The sequence below is a fragment of the Chelonoidis abingdonii genome, chromosome 4 (assembly GCF_003597395.2).
Source record: "Chelonoidis abingdonii isolate Lonesome George chromosome 4, CheloAbing_2.0, whole genome shotgun sequence".
Taxonomy (NCBI): domain Eukaryota; kingdom Metazoa; phylum Chordata; order Testudines; family Testudinidae; genus Chelonoidis; species Chelonoidis abingdonii.
The window spans coordinates 80801721-80823402 of record NC_133772.1 but is presented as its reverse complement, the minus strand read 5'-3'; the positions used below and the strand labels follow the sequence as shown (position 1 = coordinate 80823402).

Here is a 21682-nt window from a genome sequence, read left to right as displayed (position 1 = left end):
CAATTTTAAACAGTACTTGTAGTGATTGGAAGAAGCACAATTTAATAAAACTATAATTCCATGTCATTTACTGTAAATTATAAACATGGTCCTATACAACACTGTATGAAGAATACAAATGGCTAGAAGAATATAGTTTATACAATTTAATGCATTTTTTTTTTTTTTTTTGCAAAATAGAGGATGTGTGAGTCCGTTTGCATATAATCATACTTTTCTCCATGATTCTGAATTTCAGTCTTATGCGATCTTTACTTGAAAAAAGGAGATGGATGAGTAAAAAAATGAAACTAGAAACACAGAAATTTGGAGTAGCATAAAATGAGAACACAGATTTTTGGCAATCCAGTGAGGTCATCCTTCAAATTTACTGGTAATTAAGCACCCACTGAAGATTCATATTAAAGCCAAAATTGGAAACAGTGTAACACACAAGCATCTGTGACAATCTTCCTCAGTGCTCTTGCCTTCTCACAAGATTAAAATAGGATGTAGTCTAAAATGTGACAGTTTGCCACAGGCCGTCCTAGAAGGTCTGTCTTTCATGGATGGATGTGTTACACGCCCACAACCTTGAAACTCAAGCTGATGAGAGCAGCCCTAGTCAAATGGCAAGATACATATTGATATTACAGCCCACAAGGGACTTGATAAGTGCCACAAGCAGAGAATAGGAGAGACCTACGTGCACCAGAGTCCAAGGCCTGTGCAATGGCAGGGAAATGATTACGTGAGATATAGACAGATAATCCTGGCAAGGGACCCCCATCCACACACTCCAGAAGGCGGCAAAACCCCCGCAAAGTCACTGCCAACCTGACCTGGGGAAAATTCCTTCTCAACGCCAAGTATGGCCATCAGTTAGACCCTGAGCATGTGAGCAAGAAACAGTCATCCAAGCATCTGAGAGAGAGAATGCTTGGGGTCATCTCAGAGCCTTGGCCCTCCTTGTCCAATGTCCCATCTCCAGCTGTGGCCACCTCTGAAACTTCAGAGGAAGGATATTAAAAAAAACCAGAATACTGCGGTGTTGGAGTCTCTTTTTTACTCTCTGCAGGTGACTGGCTAAAAACCTGAAGTATGAGCTTTTAGGAACAGAAGACATAAAAAGGGAGTGAGCCCCAAGGCTGCTGAGCCCTACCCCCTTCCATCACAAGCAACCCCATCATACAATTGCACTAATAAATTTGTCCAGCACTACCTGATAATAGGAACTACTAGCAAAAAAAAAAAGTACTGGAATCAGGGTACTGGGAGACCCCTGGAAGGGGCAGAGGGGAGCAGGGAGGAAGATAGGGGCAGTAAAGGAGTTGAGACTGGCCAAAGAGAGCAGGGGGTGACTCCTTGCAGAGCCCATCCCATCTCTGCCTCCCACCACCTGTGCCTTGTGCCTGCTCTCTGAGGAGGGGCTGCTCCTTTATCCTGTTGTTCCCAGTGGCTCCAGCCCGTGTGCTCCCCTGCCTGGTCCTGGCAGAAGCATCCTGGCTCCCTACACGCTGACCCATTGCTGAGCACCTCCCACCCGAGCTTGGAACTGACCAGCTTGGCGGACTCTCTACAGCTGGGGAAGGAAAGGAGCCGCCTGGGCTGGGACTGGCAGAAGTCCATAAAACATTGTTCTGGCTCCTAAAAAAAGAGATGTAATGGTATTTTGGAGTGTTCTAGCATGACGTGAGTGCTGATTACTGGGCAACATTAGTAATAGGCCATGGTACCAGCTCTGTATATACTAAGTAATAGAATAGTTATAAGGTAGCTCTACATAATTTTATATAATATATACACACATTCTACGTACACAGTGAGCATAAACACATTTACAGCTGTGATCATTCTTTTGTATCTTTCCATGGTATATTTAGAAAACTCCTTAAAAGCTTAACTAATAGGTACTGGGTATATTATCTGAGTATTCAAGGTACCTGCAAGTGATCATGACCTAAATAGGTTTTTGGGAATTGTTTACATATTTCAGAGTAATTGTGCACAAGATGTCATTTGTTCTAAGGGAGACATTAACTTTGTAAATCTAAATATCTTTTAAATATATGTCATTTCAACATCGGTAGATTTAAACTGGAGCTTTTACAAGCAATCGTCTTATTCAAATACTTCCTATTGGGTTTTTGTAAATGTTTTAGCTGGAACAGGGTATGTCATTAGAGAACTGAAAAGACAAGGATTCCTAAAACATTTGAGTTCTTTTCAGTTAACTGAAAGTCCCTTTTCTTATTGAACACAACTGGTCAAATATGCAGCACATACATATTTCCTAGGCTAAAATAAATTATTATAAATGGCACGATTTATTCCAAAAATCCAAAAAGCCTATGCTTAAGAATTAGAAAGAAAAAGTACAAACTCATACCCGGTTGACCATGGACCTTATCCAATATGGCAATTGTCACGTTTCACCCCTCCTTGCCTAAGTTTTCACAGAAAGCTGATCATCAAGCTGATGTTATTGCTCAGGCACTTAAAATATGGGGAACACAGATTAAAAACTGTTCTATATAGTCCACAGTAGACATAGACTAAGTTCCTAATCTACAAATTTGTGATTTTTTTTTTTTTGCAAAAAGTACACCTGCTCCTTGCTCCTTTGTACAATGCAGGGTTTGTTTTTAATTTCTCCTTTCTTTTCTTTGCCTCTCATGCTGGCAAAATAAAGATACACATTTCAACCCCATTCAAAGTCACCAAGATGACAGGTCGTTTGCAGGCAGAAAAACATTTTGAAGTCCTTTTCCATGGAAGGAACAGTAGGAGCAGTGACATCCATATCAAATTTATTCCTGTACAGAATACATGTGCACAAGGCCTATCCACCACTTAAATCCTATTTATGACTGGATTGACACAGGCCTTGTGCTGAACTTCTGCATAGGCAAATTCTCCAGATCAGAGGCTGCCTAACCAACTTAATTACCAACTAGGGCAATTACCTGCAAAGATTTTCAAATGTTACTAGTCAAAATTCAACAGGCAATAACTGTTTCATCTGTGGAAAAATAGCAGATCTCTCAAAAAATATCTATAGTAAGCCAAATAGTCACTGAACATTCACTTCGTACCTCTCACAGTGAGGTCTGTATCGATGTTGTAGAGATGTTTGTGTTACCCTAGAATTGACATTCCTGCAAGTACCCCAGTATTTGACAGTACTGCACTCAGCAGCAATTTTGTATGTTCAGCCACTGGCAGCTGAAAACCAAACATCACATAGCAGTCAGGCGGAAGGAGGAGCCCCTCAGAAGTCTGGCTGCTGATCCCGTGGAACCATTTCAGACTCCAACCACAGAGTGAGTGAGTGAGTGAGTATGTGTGAGAGAGAGACAGAGAGATCTAAAACTACGTTTTCATTAAGTGAAAGCACTTTTGCTTGTGCTAATTATTTATTAGATGGATGACCTGTGCCCGCATTGATTTATTCCTTACACCGCCTGGTGAGAAACAGTAAAGTTACCACTGCTTTGGGTTTCTGAAAATCCTGCGTACCATGTTATCACAGACCACTGAGAAAGTCTTGCGACTTATGGACTCTGCCTATAATAGAATCAATTTAGAAATAATCTAAGAAAACTATTATGCACATAATTAGTGTGCATGGGGGCAGTGACCTGGAACACTTGTGGAACAGTTAGTTAATTCTTGCCTGTAAATAGTGTTCTCATAACAGAAAATCTGTTTGTCTGGAAAACAAACTATTGGATTGACCATAACCATCAGCACTCATGTAGGCAGCTCACTGGTGAAATCTGACACCCAACTGTTACGACGTAACAGCCTACAAATTATGTCACAAGCCCAGCAAATAACTTCAAGAGCTTATCATCCTAAAATAACTCAACTGTATTTACAAAGAAGGGAATGATGTCTGGTTCTGTTCTACCCATTTCAGAGATTTGAAGAAACAAGACGTGAGGATGAACTGGTTGTTCAAAGATGCTGGCTGCTGAACCTCTAATGAAAGGAGGAATGCCTGGAGGTCCTTCTTATGTAGGAGAGCCTACTGAACAGTGTCTACTCAGGAAATCATCACTTTCAAAAGATCTCAGGTATCTCCCCCAGACTGTAATCTTTGAGTTCGGTGGTTGGTTCAGGGACCTTCTGAAACATACAGCACTGCCTGTTGAGAGGAGCTGGCATAGGCCCAAGTCTCCACAGCCCAGTGCCAGAGGAGACAAGTACTGGCAGACAGAACTAGCCATACAGTAACTCCTCACTTAAAGTCGCCCCGGTTAACGTTGTTTCGTTGCTGATCAGTTAGGGAACATGCTCATTTAAAGTTGTGCAATGCTCCCTTTCTAAGGTCATTTGGCAACCGTCTGCTTTGTCCACTGCTTGCAGGAAAAGCAGTCCGGTGGAGCTAGCTGGTGGATGGTTGGAACCAGGGTGGATCGACAGTCCCCCATCAGCTCTCCCTATCAGCTCCCCACTCCCCTAAGTTCCCTGTGCAGCAACTGCCCAGCAGGCTAGCAATTGCAGCTGTCCCTCCCCGCACTGCCATGTGCTGCTCCTGCCCTTTGCCTTGGAGCTGGTCCCCAAGACTCCTGTTTGCTATGTGGGGAGAAGGAAAAGGGGAATTAATGTCAAGATGTCCTCTTCCCCTCTGCTCCTGCACCCTCTTTTCCCCATCTTCCATAGAGTAGGGAGGACACATGACAGAGGGAGCTTCCAGGCAGCAGCAGCTGCAGTCCAGTCTCAGCTTGCTGATCTAATTAACAAGGCAGTCTACTTCTGACCCCACTCTTCATACTTAAAGGGGAAATGCACATCTCTCTCTCTCAAAGACACAAACACACTGTGTGTGTATATATCTCTCTGTCTGCCTCCCTCCTTTCCTGCTGCCGTGTACAGTAGAGAGTATGAGAGTTAACCCTTGAGGGCTCAGCCAATTGCTAGTTCATCATTTAGCAGTAAGGCATTCCCTGGAAATATCCCACCCTCTGACTCCTCCACCTCAGCCAAGCTTCACAATCATCATCACAGTGTACCAGTATTAAATCATTTGTTTAAAACTTGTTTGTGTGTGTGTGTGGGGGGGGTGGTTAAAATTTTTTTCCTGGAACCTAACCCCTCATTTACTTTAATTCTTATAAAAGCAGCAAAGAGTCCTGTGACACCTTATAGACTAACAGAAGTTTTGGAGCATGAGCTTCCGTGGGTGAATGTCCACTTCGTCGGATGCAATTCACCCACGAAAGCTCATGCTCCAAAACTACTTTTAGTCTACAAGGTGCCACAGGATTCTTTATTGCTTTTACAGATCCAGACTAACATGGCTACCCCTCTGATACTTGATTAATTCTTATGAGGAAAATGGATTCGCTTAACATTTTTTCACTTAAAGTCACATTTTTCAGGAACATAACTACAACATTAAGTGAGGAGTTACTGTACTTGCCTGCTTTCAGACCACTCCCCCACCAAGATCTGTGGGTCAGGAGCCTGACAGAAGAGGAGGGAGTGCGGAGAAGGAGAGAGAGAGAGAGAATAAACGGAAATGAATACCTGCAAATGCAGGCTCCAAAGACTTTCCCTATGAACATGGGAAAAGAGATATTGTGAGCTGCTTCTGTCAGACACTGGTAGAACATTGGCCTTGTGATGCAGTTCATAAATTTATACACAGGGAATGGTTGTGCACACAAACTTCTCACCAATGAGCTGCCTCTATGAGTGTTGGTGTATGTACTTCATCCAAAAGTTTACGCAATAAAAATGGGTTGGCTATGCATGAGAAAATCTTTTAAAGGTTCTATCTGGGTCTGAGGCCTTCATTTCAGGCACTGCAAGTACCTGCTGTTTCACAGAAAGAAAGAGGTCAATCAAGTCCTATACTGGCCAAATTACTGAACTTCTTGACAAAGACATCATCTTGAGAAAATCTGGAATCTTGGCAACAATAAGAAGATACATTTATTTCAATACTTCTGTTCTGAATTCTGTTGTTAACTAGTATTTTTAGAAGTGAAATGGATATTAGTTCAGAGAGAGATCCCTGATCCATCAATGTATCCAGATAAGCTTGAAATGTAGTCAAAATAATTTTGTCACCCCAGCTAATGTAATATCTTTTCAAAAGGATAATGATATATGGGAATGAAATTCAACAACAGCGACCACAATGGTGGGGCCACAATCCTTTTGTGGGTCTCTAGAGCTACTCTAAAATAGATAATAAAAATATCAGTCCTTCTTTTCTGCCTTTGAGCAGATGGTAACTGGACCAAGACTCCTTACTTGGACATGACTAATGTACCATGTATGTATCAACAGCCAAGTTCTTTATTAATGCTAATGAACCTAAAGCTTTGGCCTGAGATGTGGTACAATGCAGGACTGTTTTTATTTCCCTTGTTTTTTCTTACTATGGAATCTCTGGTCCAGCAATCATATTATCTGAATAAAAGTTAGGCGTACTGATCTATGGATAGCATTATATGCAGATGATACCTTACTTCGTGTTTATCTTAATGGTATTCCCTCCTAAAGTACTGAAGCAATGACGACAATTATTTGGAGCTATTTAAATTAAATGATGTCCCTTTTCCTATTCATTTTAATAAACATTTGCCTAACTGGAATATCTTAAACCTGTCATTTTCTCAGTTAAACAACATTAACATGAACCCATATTAGCTAACTTTAAGTGCTTCGAGTATCTTTTCCAATTCTATTTAACAAAACTCCAGAATCTCATATTAAAATACATTTGGACAGGTAACAAATTCAAAGGTAGTTTGGCCTTCCAAATTTAAGGCTCTACTATTCAGCACAGCTGGGTGCATCAGCTGACTGGTACAGAAATTGCCCCCCAAAACATTAGATCTCTACAGAACAACTATAAATCCCAGATATAACATTTGAATATATTTTCCTTCTTCCATAGTCTAGGTTTATCCACTCTTACTCACTCAGTAATTAACCTATTTACTCACCACCATGATTATATGGACAGTAATTTCCAAAATTATTTAATACCCTCCAGTCCCTTTCCCTTTGTCTCCCTTTTGTAATACTCCACTGTTTCCTCTGGAAATCGTACATCTTTGTAAAGCAACTGAGACTTTTTGGATCTCACTAGATTAATCTAGTTGATTATATCAGAATCATAAGCTATGTTCCTTTGATCTGTTAAAGACACAGTGGGCCAGATTCTAAAACTGTCTCTCTCATACATTTATTCCAATATTTCCAAACTCATATGCATTTACAAGACAACAGTGCTTAAATGATCAGATAACCAACTCTGAAGAAACAATATTTAATATATCTAACAATAAAGAAAGATTATCTAAAATCTGTTAAAATACTTTTGGAAACAATCATTCACATAAAAGATACTCAAACAACATGGAGTTGGATGTTAAAATTCCTGCCAATATTCAGCCTAGACTTTGAGGAAAAGGCTGACATACTTCCAATCATCTGCAATAGATTCCTTCATACTAATTTGATGGGACTGTACATTTATACAAATATTTTGGCAAATGTGATTTTGGAATTTTCCTGTGCAATTGTGTTCACAGCTCAGCTAGGTGTTGACAGTGAGGTTTCACTAGAAAAAGTAATTCCACCCCTTCAGTTTTCTGTATATGTGTGTTAGACTATCTATTACTGCCCAATGACAAAATCCCCATATTCCTTCTGTAAGCATTTGTTTCAATAAAATAATAGATTAATTTCCTGCCCTAAATAATATTAACACACACATCATCTTGCCACATGGGCACCAATTACTGTTTTTACTAGTCTATTTGATTCATAAGAAGAATTTATGTTTTATTATTGTTTTTGTTGGTATATGAATATGTATTATATGACTTTTTTGTATTTATATTTCATACTTCCTTCAGTATGATTATATACTTCAGCACTTGCCTCTCTTTATTACCTTCACTATTCCCTCAGAAAAATGAGATCCTAATCTGCCACTCCCTGTAACTTGATATACTGTTCAAGGATTTTGGTCTGGATTTGGAACTTGTTTTGCATAAAAATTCCTGCTGATGTAGCAGGATCTTCTAAGAGAGGATACTAGTGTTCTATTACAAGACAACGAAGGGAAAAATGATGACCCATAAAATTGCAATCATAGATATTATTTAACAGTCAACAAACAGGTTTTGATATAGTCTTGTAATGTGGACACAGCAAAAGGAGAAAGGAAAATTGTTTATTTGAGAATTGTTCATTGAGTCTTACCTGACCAGTGTCCAGTGGTAGTGCCTGATCTGTCTGTGCACGTCTCACTTACAGGTCTAAAGACAGTTTCCCAGCCACCAGTAGCATAGCGCCAATTCTGAGACTCCAAAATGAGTGTTCGTTGTGTTCCATAAGCAATCATGAAGCAGTAGACAACATGATGAAGTTGACAGCCATAGCCACAGCCTTTGTTGATATTACACACAAGTTTCTTGGCTTTGCTGCAATCCTTGGGGTTCTATAAGTAAGGACCAAGAAGCACAGTTGAAGACAAGATATACACAAAGACATATTTCTGAGTTAATAAGTGACAAGTGTCATAAATCACACACAAGTCATGCCAATATAGTACATCCCACATTAAAACGAAGGCACAAGCACCGGCTGAAAGAAAATTGTGCACTCTCAGCAGTTAACATGAACAGCCACCACATATATTTCACTACTCCAATGTAAAATAATACACCTTTAAGATATTAAATTATGTTTTCATTTCTCACACTGTCAGAATATGCTAACATTCAGTCTCAAGGCTCACATCCAAAATAGTTCTCAGTGTAAGAATGCTCTTTCTTGATTTCCTGTGGCTCTTTTCCAACTTTGTTAGCGCTATTTCAATGAACATGCATGATTTATTTAAAGAGAAAAATTCAGTCTGCCTAGAGAGTAAAACAAACAATTAATAGACTATTTTCCAAACTAGCTTACTACAAACCAAGTATAAAACATATTGCATGGCTAAACAAAGTCGTAAAAGTCAAGATTTTAAACTGGACTGTATTCTTGATAAACATAAAATCCAGTTATTGAAATAGTCCAGCTCTGCACAAAAAGTTTATGCACTGAAAGCTTGATAGAATAATTTTAAAACAATTTTCTGTACTTTTAAGACATTATATCTTACATCATCTACACTAAAGGCTATTTATAGTATGTAATAATTTCTTACACAACTACTGAATTTAACTGCCATTAAATAAGCTATGCCAAGCATGTTTAAAATTATAGAGCATTAAATACTTTTTGGGTTCATGAAGTCCAGACAAGATTTTTTTTTCTGTATCCATTATTACTTACATATTCCCAGACATCTTTTTTCCATAAATATAATTTTTATACGAAATATTTAGCATGAGAAGTTATTTTTGGTTGTTTAACTGCAAGAGGGGAGTAACTGTGCATCAATACAACCATATCTTTTCCCCTTTCCTATCCAACACTCTGTAACGGATTTTTCCCTATCCACTCTTGGAAATAGATAAACTCTGATGAGAGGAGGCTAAATACCACCCTCCCTCCTGAGAACTATTCAGAACTATCTGTCTCTACAGCTGCAGTCCTCAGACCTCTATTTCTTAAGAGTATTTCAATCTATTTTATTTGGCTTTCCCAATAATTTTTCCCAAAACAATCCATTCAAATTTGACCTTTTGAAATTTTGGCCCAAAATAATTTTAGGAAGGGCAGATTGTCTGAAGCCAGGCATTTAAGGGACCCAGTGCAGATAGCTTATCCTTATGAGGTTGCTTTGTCCAGAGAACCCAAGTCTGCCAGTTGCTCGAGCAGTTGGGCACAGGCTTAGGCCTGGTCTACACTACGCATTTAAACCGAATTTATCAGCGTTAAACCAATTTAACCCTGCACCCATCCACACGAGGCCCTTTATATCGATATAAAGGGCTCTTTAAACCGGTTTCTGTACTCCTCCCTGACGAGAGGAGTAGCGCCGAAATCGGTATTGCCATGTCGGATTAGGGTTAGTGTGGCCGCAAATCGACGGTATTGGCCTCCGGGCGGTATCCCACAGTGCACCATCATGACCACTCTGGAAAGCGATCTCAGCTCGGATGCACTGGCCAGGTAGACAGGAAAAGCCCCACAAACTTTTGAATTGCATTTCCTGTTTGCCCAGCATGGAGCTCTGATCAGCACGGGTGGCGATCCAGTCTCAAATCCAAAAAGAGCTCCAGCATGGACCGTAGTTTTGTCTCACTAAAAACTCAGTGTTTCTTATTTCTGCATTCTTTATTATTCATCACACAAATGGGGGACACTGCAACGGTAGCCCAGGAGGGTTGGGGAGGAAGGAAGCAATGGGTGGGGTTGTTGCAGAGGCACCCCCTACAATGGCATGCAGCTCATCACTTCTGCGGGATCTGACACGGAGCGGCTGTGCTCTTCTGGTTCTCTAGTACACTTGCCCATATTCTAGGCAGGACTGACTATTTTAGATAAAGCAAAGGAGGGAATGACCCGGGGAGTCATTCTCATTTTTGTCTTTGCACCCCGGTCGACCTCAGCGAAGGTCAGCCAGGAACACCCATGACAGCAGCAATGATACAGAACGACTGATAACTGTCATCTCATTGCCAATTTACAATCGCATGGCAGACGGTACAATAGGAATGGTAACCGTCTCTGCTACCTTGCAAGGCAAATGAATGCTGCTGTGTAGCACTGCAGTACCGCCTCTGTCAGCAGCATCCAGTACACATACGGTGACAGTGACAAAAGGCAAAATGGGCTCCATGGTTGCATGCATGGCGTCTGCCAGGGCAATCCAGGGGAAAAGGCGCGAAATGATGTCTGCCGTTGCTTTCACGGATAAAAGCACCCCATGGACGACATTTACCGGAGCGAATCGCAAAACGCAAGGACGACTTTTAACCCAGATTCCCTGGGCGGGGGAGATGTGGGAACTATGGGATAGCTACCCACAGTGCAACGCTCCAGAAATCGACGCTAGCCTCGGTACATGGACGCACACCGCCAAATTACTGTGCTTTGTGTGGCCGTGTGCACTCGACTTTATACAATCTGTTTTACAAAACCGGTTTATGTAAAATTGGAATAATCCTGTAGGGTGGACATACCCTCAGACTCCATACCTGCTATGTCATGGCCAACTGAAGCATCACAGAGAGATTGAGCCTGTCCCTGGGCTTCTCTTTTGCTTGCTCTTCACCTACTACATTGTTTTCTCTGCCTAATGGTCACGTGAAGGAAGAGGAGCATGCCAAAGAGTTAATGCAGCATTTAAAGACTTCGGGAGAGAAGCTCTGTGGTGACCCTTAGATAAGGCTGTACATACCAAGCATTATAAATTCTTAGATATTAAAAGCACATTTTATGGCTGCCTAATGACTTGATTCATAATTTCAGGAGGCATTAATTTGTACAAATATCTCTTTTTAGCATCATAGACCATCTCCCCCCCCCCAAATCTATACATTAAGAATGCTACCACACATTCTATTTTTATTGTAAATTTAATTGATTTACATACATTTAAAATTTTCTATTTATAATTTTTTTTGTATATTTTTAGCAATTTACTATTCTTCACATAACTGATTAGTTGTTGATTTTATGCTGATTTCTTCGAAATCTTTCTTAAAAGCACTCTTAAAATTGTGATGAATGCCTTAAGAGTGTGTATTTCTTTCTGCTCATAAGAATTCTCACAGAGCTTATTCAGGATCAATAGTTTTAAGTTGTCATTTAAGTATGTTAATGTTTATGTTTTCAAAAGAGCATTTTATACTAGCTCTGTTAGACCACAAAGCAATGGAGTGTAGTTAAAAAGGAAATGATTAAGTTAATTTTTTAATAACTTTTACAACTAGTATGTTAGATATATAGTTACTAATTCCCAAACTGTGATTGAACAAACAGTACTCAACACATATGCACGTGTACCACTGTATCACTTTACTGGTGGGTTGAGGGCCTGGTTCACGCACTACTAAAATAGTGGGCCTGATTCTCTTCTTTCTTACACAGATTTTACATCTCGGTAACTCCATTTATTCCAACTGAGTCACTCCAGAAACAAGCCCAGTATTTGCTGCTCCTTAGTTTACTAAATAAAAATAATTTTTCTTCCTTCTGTTTCTGAAAATGAAATCCAGATTTGAAGGCAGTTATCACCTCAGAATTTAAGTACATAGGCATGGATCATTACAGTATCAAGGAGGTAAGCTTTAAGTCAACTTACAGCTTGCAAACAGTTTACATTGTAGATTTCAAAGGCAAGGGTGTAGCCATTGATAAGTTCAAATACTTTAGTAAAACTGCAATCAAAATGTATTGTAGATATCTACTTTTCTATTGTTTGATCTTTTGATTCTTTTCATCCATGTTTCTAAATTTATCACCCATAAAGTTTTATACTTAAACACATTCATTTTTTCTTCTCATGTCACAATTAGAAATATATTAAAAACACATATTAAATATACACAGAAACACAGATTTTTTCTTATACATATTAATTTTTCTGTTTTAACTGATGTTATGCTCTTTGGATCAGATTCAGCCCTTGACAAATGCGTAGACTTAAGCTCAGGCTGAATATTTGGCACAACATATACAATTTATAATATCAAAATAACATTGCTCAAGGAATTGTGGTTTTCCCTTTCACAGGAAGGGGACTGACTACATATCTCAAGCTTCAATAATCTAAAAATAATAAAGTATACAATAAGCAACTTAGCTAAAAAAGGAAGAGAAGTTTCCACTTACTACTGGGGTTTGCAGTTGCTTATAAACTGCTTGAGTAACTATATCAACAGAATACTTCAAACAAATTAGATGTATAATGTCATAACAAATACTGTCCTTAATAAGTTGTAGTTTATATTTACTTTATTTCCAAGGTATGCAGAAAAACAATCATACAGCATTCTCAGCTCCAGCAAGCTCATGTAACAAATGATTAATTTGAATTGTATAAAAATAGCCCACCAACAAAGCAGGTAGGTTATCTGCCAGCTGCTATTAAATAGAGTAACAGAAGTCATTAATGTAATAATTACAGATTATCAGATAACAGATGGGTTCTTTATTGATCCTTTCATTTTAGTTGGCTCTCTTTTCTTTTGCCTTCTTTTTGTTTATTCTCTGAGAGTTACATTTCACACCCACTCCACCCCGTTTCCTTCTCATTCTTTATTAATTAATTCAGTTTATTTAGGATAGGTTGGAACCATGTATTCCTCTGGTTCTTTTACTTACACCTTTCTTACCTGTTCGTGGTTAATAGATGGCTTGCAGAATGTTGTTGGAGTTAGAGACAGATCAACATTTTGGGGTGGGGGGGAGGAGAAGGGGAATGAAAATTTCAAAATACAGTAAAATTCCGCTTCCCTTTTGAAAATCCAGCTTTGTCATACAATTAAAACGTAAAAAAAAAATGAGTAAACTTTGCAAAGTGTTGTCTGAAAAAGCTCAAGTGACAATTGAAATGAGTTTTGAGATAAATTACCAGGCGCCAGAGTATTACTTATGTTACTCCCCTGACAAATGCCCATATTTCCATAGGAATAGGTAGCATTGTATAACCCATTTGTATAGTCAGGCTATTCTAAACATAAAACAAAATTCCCAATGGCACTGAATCACAACTGTTTACACTCTCATTTTATTCCCTTTCCTTGCCGCTGGTGGATGACTGAACTCCTTAAAGTACAGGGTAAGTGTACTCTATGTAGAAGCCATCAGGACACATTTCACAGTAATGTCACAAACCACTACACTCTGTTTTGGCAATATAAAGTACAGCCCCAAAGTATTTAGTTTATGGTGTGAGATGAGGTTAGTAGCACAACACTATAGTGGGTGGCAGTTCTATATCTGACCTCAAGTCAAGTAAATAAAGCCCAAATAGTGTTTGAAACATAGTTGGTTAGAATCAATCAGTCTCAAATACACAGACATAGGGTTCAAGTCACTGTCAGAAGAAACATGATTACTGGCTTCCAGCTGTGTAAAGTCCATCTGGAAGGGACATGGGTAACACAGTACAATTCAACAGGAACTCCTCTTCCTTTGGGTCTTGTCCAGTGCACTCAAAAAAGTCAGTGGGGTAAGTTGTCAAAAGTGCCACTGGCAAACCACTCAACCTTCTAATGCAGCAGTGGGCAAAATTTTTGGCCCAAGGGCCACATCTAGGTATGAAAATTGTATGGTGGGCCATGATTGCTTACAAAATTGGGGATTAGGGTGCAGGATGGGGTGAGGGTTGGGTGTGCAGGAAAGTCCTCCGGGTTGGGACCAAGAGGTTCGGAGGGCAGGAGGGGGATCAGTGCTGGGGCAGGGACTTGGGGTGAGGGAGAGAGTCAGGGGTGCAGGATCTAGGCGGTGCTTACCTCAAGCAGCTCCCAGAAGCAGTGGCATGTCCCGCCCCGACTCCTACATGGAAGTGCAGCCAGGCGGCTCTACAAGTCGCCCTGTCCACAGATGCCATCCCTGCAGCTCCCACTGGCCACAGTTCCTGGCCAATGGGAGCTATGGGAGTTGCAGTTGGGGCGGGAACAGCGTGTGGAGACCCCTGGATGATCCTACACATAGGAGCTGGAGAGGGGACATGTCACTGCTTCCAGGAGCCACAGCACATGCGGAGTGGGACAAGCCCACGACCCTGCTCCCTGGAGGGAGTTCGAGAGCCAGATTAAAATGTCTGAAAGGCTGGATGTGGCCCCCGGCAACAAATTACACTGCTTTTAATTATAAAACATGTTTTTAAAGATGTTTTTCCATTGTGTGAATCAAATAAGCTAGCTTTGCCATCTGTTAACAGTTTAATTGGCATGGAGTGGGAGGGTGGCCTGCTACAGATGGCAAAACTGGCTTATTTGATTCACACAGTGAGAAAACAGTCTTATAAATAGCTTTTCTACTTCTAAAACATAATTTTTTGCTTATGGTTTGATGTACAACAAAACACACGTGCTCCACATTTGGGACCAGGTCCTCGCTCAGGCTGCTAGGAAGCTTGAAGGAGGTAGTCCTTGCCCACGCTTCTCACAGGATGCCAAAAGGAGGGGAGTTCTCATCCCAGGCTACACCTAATTTAATTCATACAGCTCTCTTCCAACCCCCTACGATTCACGTCATTCACGCTATACAATCTGTGCCAGGTCCTTGCTTCCCACACAAAATTAATGCTGATGCTCCCCATCCTACCCACTTACCCACAGTTAATATAGGCCAGATCTTCCTCTATCCCACAATTAATGATGGCCACTTTCCCCTTTAACACAGGCCCCAGTCTTCTAAATCTATTGCTGACTGCCCATACTTTAAGGTTGCTATCTGAAAACTTTCAGCTCCTCCTCGTCAGCCCTCCTTCCCACACAGGCTTCTCTTTGCTCCTCGGAAGGAAGGTGAGGGAGGAAAAGTAGCTCAGAGCTGCTACTCCCCAAGCCAGCAGACTCAGTCTTGCAGACCACTGAGTATGTATGTGGTGCAGTAGAACACATAGCCTGATCTTGCTCCAATGTGGTACAGTTGAGTGCTCTGGCAGTCACCTACCCTCCTCTAGGAAGGGATTTCACCTTGAGCACAGTCACCTCATGAATGCAAAGGGGCTGCAAACTATTTCCCTCGATCTACAATCCCCTAATGTTAAACTAATCCTGACTTTGGAGAGCTCCCCCTGTAGGTATCAGCTGGGTTCATCTTTAAGGAGATTATTGCCCTTATAGATTAGATGTTTAGATAGTGAACTACAAAAGAACTTATGAAGCAGAGCCAAAACTTGATTTAATATTGTAATAGGCTTTCTCCAAGCTTATTCAATTTTCATATGTTCACTACATTTTCCCTTGTAAAAATGTAAGTATAGAAACTTATGTCATCTAATTCCAATATCCCTCAAAAACATCAATTTAAAAACATGCTTGCCAGCTGCTATTTTCTGTTTTGCTCATTTGTTTTATTTTTAGGTAGCCTTTTTATTTTGCACATGCTGAGTCCCATTCACATGCCTAAACTTCTTTTAAGGTGTTTTTGGAAAGGGTGTCTATTCACTAATCTAATATTGTGAAATTAATTCAACAATGGTTGAGGAACACACTAAACGTACATTGTAAAATACTAGAAAAAGGGATACGGTAAAAGATATTAATTTAAGAGAATAAGACTATCAGAACAGATAATGCCAAGTTACATGTAGAGTCACAAAAATTTGAATTAACTAGATATAAAAGATTTCCAGACACTATAATAAGATTTTTGAAATCTATAGTAGTGAAACAGAACAAAGAAATCCATAGTGAATTACATGCAGAGGTGAAAGTAAGTTAAAGGACTTACCAGTACATCAGAGTCCTGGGCAGAGGCGTGGCCTCAACCAGAAGAGGCGGGCCTTTAAATCAAGATTTAAAGGCCCCAGGGCTGCGGCTGGGAGAGGCAGCTGGGAGCCCCGGGGGACAGAGGTGATTTAAAAGGCCCGGGCTCTGGCCGCCACCACTGCAGCAGTGCTCCGGGCCCTTTAAATTGCTGACAGAGCCCTGCCGCCCCTACCCTGGGGCTCTGGCAGCTGGGCTCGGGCAGGGATTTAAAGAGCCCAGAGCTCTGGTGACGGGGAGCCCCAAGCCCTTTAAATCGCTGCCCGAGCCCCACTGCCTGGCCCCCGGGGTACAGCGGCAGGGCTTGGGTGGTGTTTTAAAGGGCCAGGGCTCCCCACAGTGGTTGGAGCCCTGGACCCTTTAAATCGCCACTCGAGCCCTGCTGCTGGAGCCTCGGGGTAGTGGCAGCAGGGCTCAAGCAGTGAGTTAAAGGGTCAGGCGCTCCAACCACAGCTCATCATTCCATGTGGATGGTTATACATGACAAACATTAAAGAGACACTGTCAACCTAAATTTGGCCTATTGCATTTCACAGTAATATTTTATAAAAAGGTAAGACTGATACAAATGTTTCACAATTTTAAAATTCCAATCAAAAACAGTTGTTTTAAAACAAACATTTCGCTGTATTGTCTGAATCACTACAGCACTAAGAACCTGAAAGTGAAACAGACTATAAAAAAAGTAAAGCTGTCTTCACTGATGGTTTGTTTTTTTGTTTTTTACCGAACTCAGATAAATATATAAAATAAACAAAGAGCAAATATATTGGATTTTAAAAATTCTTTCACTTGGAATATTGTGCAGTATTATGAGTAAATACAAGAATTTTTTTTTAAACAACATATTTTTAAGTTAACAATGTCACTAAGACATTGTTATAATCACCTGGAGTTCCATTTGCTGCAAATCTAAATCAATAATAAAGGGAGAAACAGTAGATCCCATGGTATTATCTCCAATTCTTTTGTATATATTCCACAAGGAAATATCCATCAGATCTAAAATATTATCCCTACCATACATTAGTTTTAGCTTCTAAATATCAGAGGCAGAGTAGCAGAAACAGATTTTTGCTACTTTAATTAACAGTTTTACAAAAATTACATTAGATAATGGCAATGCATGTAAACCAGCCAAAATTTCTTCCTTCCCAATCTTGTTTCCTTTCATTTTATAAAACCAACAAGTGCTTAAGTTTTCCCAACATCACTATGTAAAGCTCTTAAGGGCAGGGGCAGCTCCAGGCACCAGCACGCCAAGTGCGTGCCTGGGGTGGCAAGCCACGGGGGGCGCTCTGCCGGTCGTCGCGAGAACGGCAGGCAGGTTGCCTTCGGCGGCATGCCTGAGGAGGGTCCGTTGGTCCCGCAGCTTTGGCAGACCTCCTGCAGGCGTGCTGCCGAATCCACGGGACCGGGGACCTCCAGCAGGCAAGCTGCTGAAGGCAGCCTGCCTGCCATGCTTGGGGCGGCAAAATACCTAGAGCCGCCCCTGCTTAAGGGACATAAATGCAAAGATTAGTAGTTTGTATTTGATGTTGTGGAGCAGGGGGAACCAGAGGAGGGAACCAAAGAAAGGGGTGATGTGGTCAAAGAGATGAGCCAGAAACATGATTTTTACAGTATAGTTTTGAATGGACATAAGTGAAGCAAAATGCATTTGCCATGGTGAGACAAATGTCGAGATGTGAGATTGTTTGTCCAGATCCTCACTATTTAGTTTGGAGAGGAAAGGCCAGATTTTAAAGATGCTATGCAGAGAAAAAAGAAGCAGCAGGATTTAGGTACAGCTTTGATGTTAAGATCTAGAGAGAACCATGATGAAGGTAACATCCAAGCTATGAGCTTAAGTGACAGAAAAAATGGTGGTGTTCCCCATAATGACTAGGAAAAGGGGAAGATGGAAGGACAAGTTGGGGGAAAATAGCTCTGTTCTAGCCACATTGAGAGTAAGCTGATGGTTGGACATCCACAAGGAGATGTCAGAAAGACAAGCTGTGATTTTAGCTTGGAAGAAGGAGACAGGTCAGGAGTGGAGAGGTAGATCTGTGAGCCATCAGCATACATGTGGTATTTATTGACATACAGAATGAAATATATAGGATATGTTAGACACAGATAGCTAACATATTCTCTGCTTAAAGTCCTTACAACATATCTAGTATGAGCGTCCAATTAGTTTTTTCAAGGATACTAAGAAGAAAGTTTCTTCAGAGTACAACAACAATGAGGGAAAGAGCAATTATTACAGAAATATTAGAAAAATATAGGAGTACAATTTAATATATTTAAAATACTAGATATTTCTATAAGTTCTATAGGATGTACGGGGACTTTAACACATACTTTACCACCAATTCTAGTTCTTCATGAGTTCCTCAATCCCTTAATTTTCAGTGTTTTGTTTTAGAGTCAGAAAAAGCGGAACTAGAACATGATCAGATCAGAATTTGAAGATATCTTTATGGGAAAAAATTTAATGAACATGTGAAAATTAAATAAGCTTAGAGAGAGCTATTACAATTTTAAATGAGAATGATGGTTCTGCACACCAGCTGTTTATGGTTCAGTGAGTGACACTGTAATTGATAATGGATAATTACATTCTTTATGTAAAGTATAGTATCTTCTCTTTCACTTCATAGACCTCACTGATGAATTGAGAAATGTGTCTGTGGGAGAACTCCCAAAAGATATGGCTACTTCTTGTAATATACCAAAACAAAAGCTATTTTTAGCTTTTGCAGACTTATGGAGTTTGAATGAAAAGGCAAACGTATAGTCTACTAGCAATCATGGATCCAGCACAGAAAAAAACCCCACCCCCAAAATATATGTCAGGAGATTACATTATCGCACAATTACAATTAAAACAGCAGTTAAACCCTTTTCTGTTATTGTCCTTTTGTGAATGAAAATACTGGCTCACTTTATGCATAAATACAAAGAATATATTACATATGTACAACATAAATCCTCTTGTTTTGCTGTCTATAGCATTTGCACCTATACTTTCACTTAAATTACATTAATGTTTTTACTACAGTGGCATATTTTAGGGGGCTAAAATATTTTTTCAACAAAACTCATTTTAAAATTTTCCTCTTGATTTAAGTACTCTTATTCTACCCTTCTTACCTGAAGGTATGTTATTCTCCTCTGTACCAGCTCTGTCAGATCTTTGGCCTCTTTTTCTCGCCAATCACCTGCTCCATCTGTTTGACTGAGGTAGTACAGATCTGTCATTATCGACCTATAAAAGGCAAGCAACATTAGATAGCTACCTTAATAATACTAAATTAGAGGGTTAGGCAAAGCCACAAAGAGAAATTAAATAGGCCTTCTGATTACACTGATCTGCTTAAACACTTTTAGTGGATAGGGTATGTATTAAACTAAGAGGGGACAAGTACATAGGCACTATACAACACTAAATTAATTTGACTGTTGGTACGCCACAGCATCAATGCAGATTACATCTCTCTGAATGTATCCTCCAACACAAACAGCAGCCCAGGATGGGTGTGTACACATTATCTGATTCTGTGTCCTCCATTTACCATATTTCTCTTATCCATATATAACTGCAGTATTAAATGCTGTGGAGTGGAAAAACTCAAGCCCACTAATCAAAATTTTTCACTGAAGAAAAGCCCCCAAAAGCATTAGCTCCAGGATAAATCTGAAATTCATTGGACCAGGAAAAGAGACAATCGGGGGTGACTCCTAATGTGGATTCTCTGACAATGTGATGTTGCTATGCTATCAGAGATCAGCTTACTGTCTTTATATAAATGTATCATTGTAAACGTCATGGTGCAGAGATTCTAGTATGTTCCCATAGTCCTTATTAGTATACCAGCAAACCAACTGTAGAACATTATTAAAAAATTTGGGATAAAGAAGCATCTCTTTGTTTATAATTAAAAATAATGTTATTATGCAAAAGATAAGTAACAGCATAGGAAGAGTAACATGAGATGTGAGTATGATGTAAATCTGGATTTAAGTCAATAGTCCAGCTTTCATATCAATGCACAACGCCATACTTTTGTAAATCTCTGTATACAGCAGTTATATTTAAAATGTATAATCATTGAATGCAAAAAAATTTACATTAGTATCACAAATTTAAACTAGAGAATACAAAGAGCATTTTTAGGATGTGTCAGATCGTAAATGATGACTATTGTAGTGGATAGTCACAGCTGAAGGTCCAGGGAAGGGTGGTGAGAAAATTCTGGCCAGCAGAAGGGAACAGAAGATGGTAATATACTGGGGATGTGATAAGGCATCCTAACCAGCAGGAGAGAATTTGGATAGAATTCACATCAAAGACAGCCACAACCACATACCACAGGCTTTTTATGGTATCCAAGATTTTTTGAGGGGAGGGGTTTGGAGAAAGAAAGCAATCCGAGGCAGACAGCATGTGGAAGGGGGTTCTCTTGGCAAAATCCAGTATTCGTAGTAGGGTGGGGTTTGGACTCCTACTCACTCAATACCCAAATTATGCAAAGAAGAGTCAGTAAATGAAAAATACTGTGTTACTCATAACAATATTACCTTGTTTACACTGCAAATACTATAACTTTACATATAATAACCTAACTAATAATCCAACATTATAGGCAGAGAATGGAGCTGCTTAACACTTATGATTACAGTACCCAAGTTGCTTGTAACTTTGACAGACTTTAATTATTTGGGATGATACCCAGTTTATTTGGACTTGAGGGGCTGTGATTTACCAGCTGAGAATCTTGATGAACCACACATGAGAATACCAGAGCAGAGGGGGGAAACATAGCAGGGGCTGGGGGACAGAGGGAACCACTGGGGATACAAAAAGAGTGAAGGCCAGGGAACATGTCTTTTCTCCTAGGACTCCCTGGTAATGCCCTCTCAGGGTAAGGGTGGTATAAGAGATCCTACCTTGCAGTAATCTATGGCACTGGAACTCGTTGGCTGACACTATTCCTTATAAGCAGGCTTGTTGATGAAGTGGGAAGCAGGCTCAGCATGCAAGTCCACTCTGGCACCATGTACCCACCTACTGATTGCCTTCTATGATGAAATAACTGGCTCCGTGGATATGGGGAAGCGGTGGATGTGATATACCTTGACTTTAGCAAAACTTTTGATACGGTCTCTCACAGTATTCTTGCCAGCAAGTTAAAGTAGTATGGATTGGATAAATGGCCTACAAGGTGGACAGAAAGCTGGCTAGATTGTCGGGCTCAGTGGGTAGTGATCAACAACTCGATGATCAGTTGGCAGCCAGTAGCAAGCAGAGTGCCCCAGGGTTCTGTCCTGGGACCAATTTTGTTCAACAT

At 40.1% G+C, this 21682-nt stretch overlaps 1 protein-coding gene across 6 annotated transcripts in view; it reads right to left on the bottom strand.

Moving 5' to 3' along the window:
* Positions 1 to 21682, bottom strand: part of FUT8 (fucosyltransferase 8) — a 235515-nt gene that overhangs the window by 43058 nt on the left and 170775 nt on the right. For all 6 annotated transcript variants that reach the window (XM_075065316.1, XM_075065318.1, XM_032776067.2 and 3 more), the window contains 2 exons: positions 19485 to 19599; positions 8212 to 8449 (listed from right to left, as the gene is read on the bottom strand). In XM_075065316.1, coding sequence (XP_074921417.1) covers positions 8212 to 8449; positions 19485 to 19599 — 353 coding nt within the window. The remainder of the gene's footprint in view (positions 1 to 8211; positions 8450 to 19484; positions 19600 to 21682) is intronic.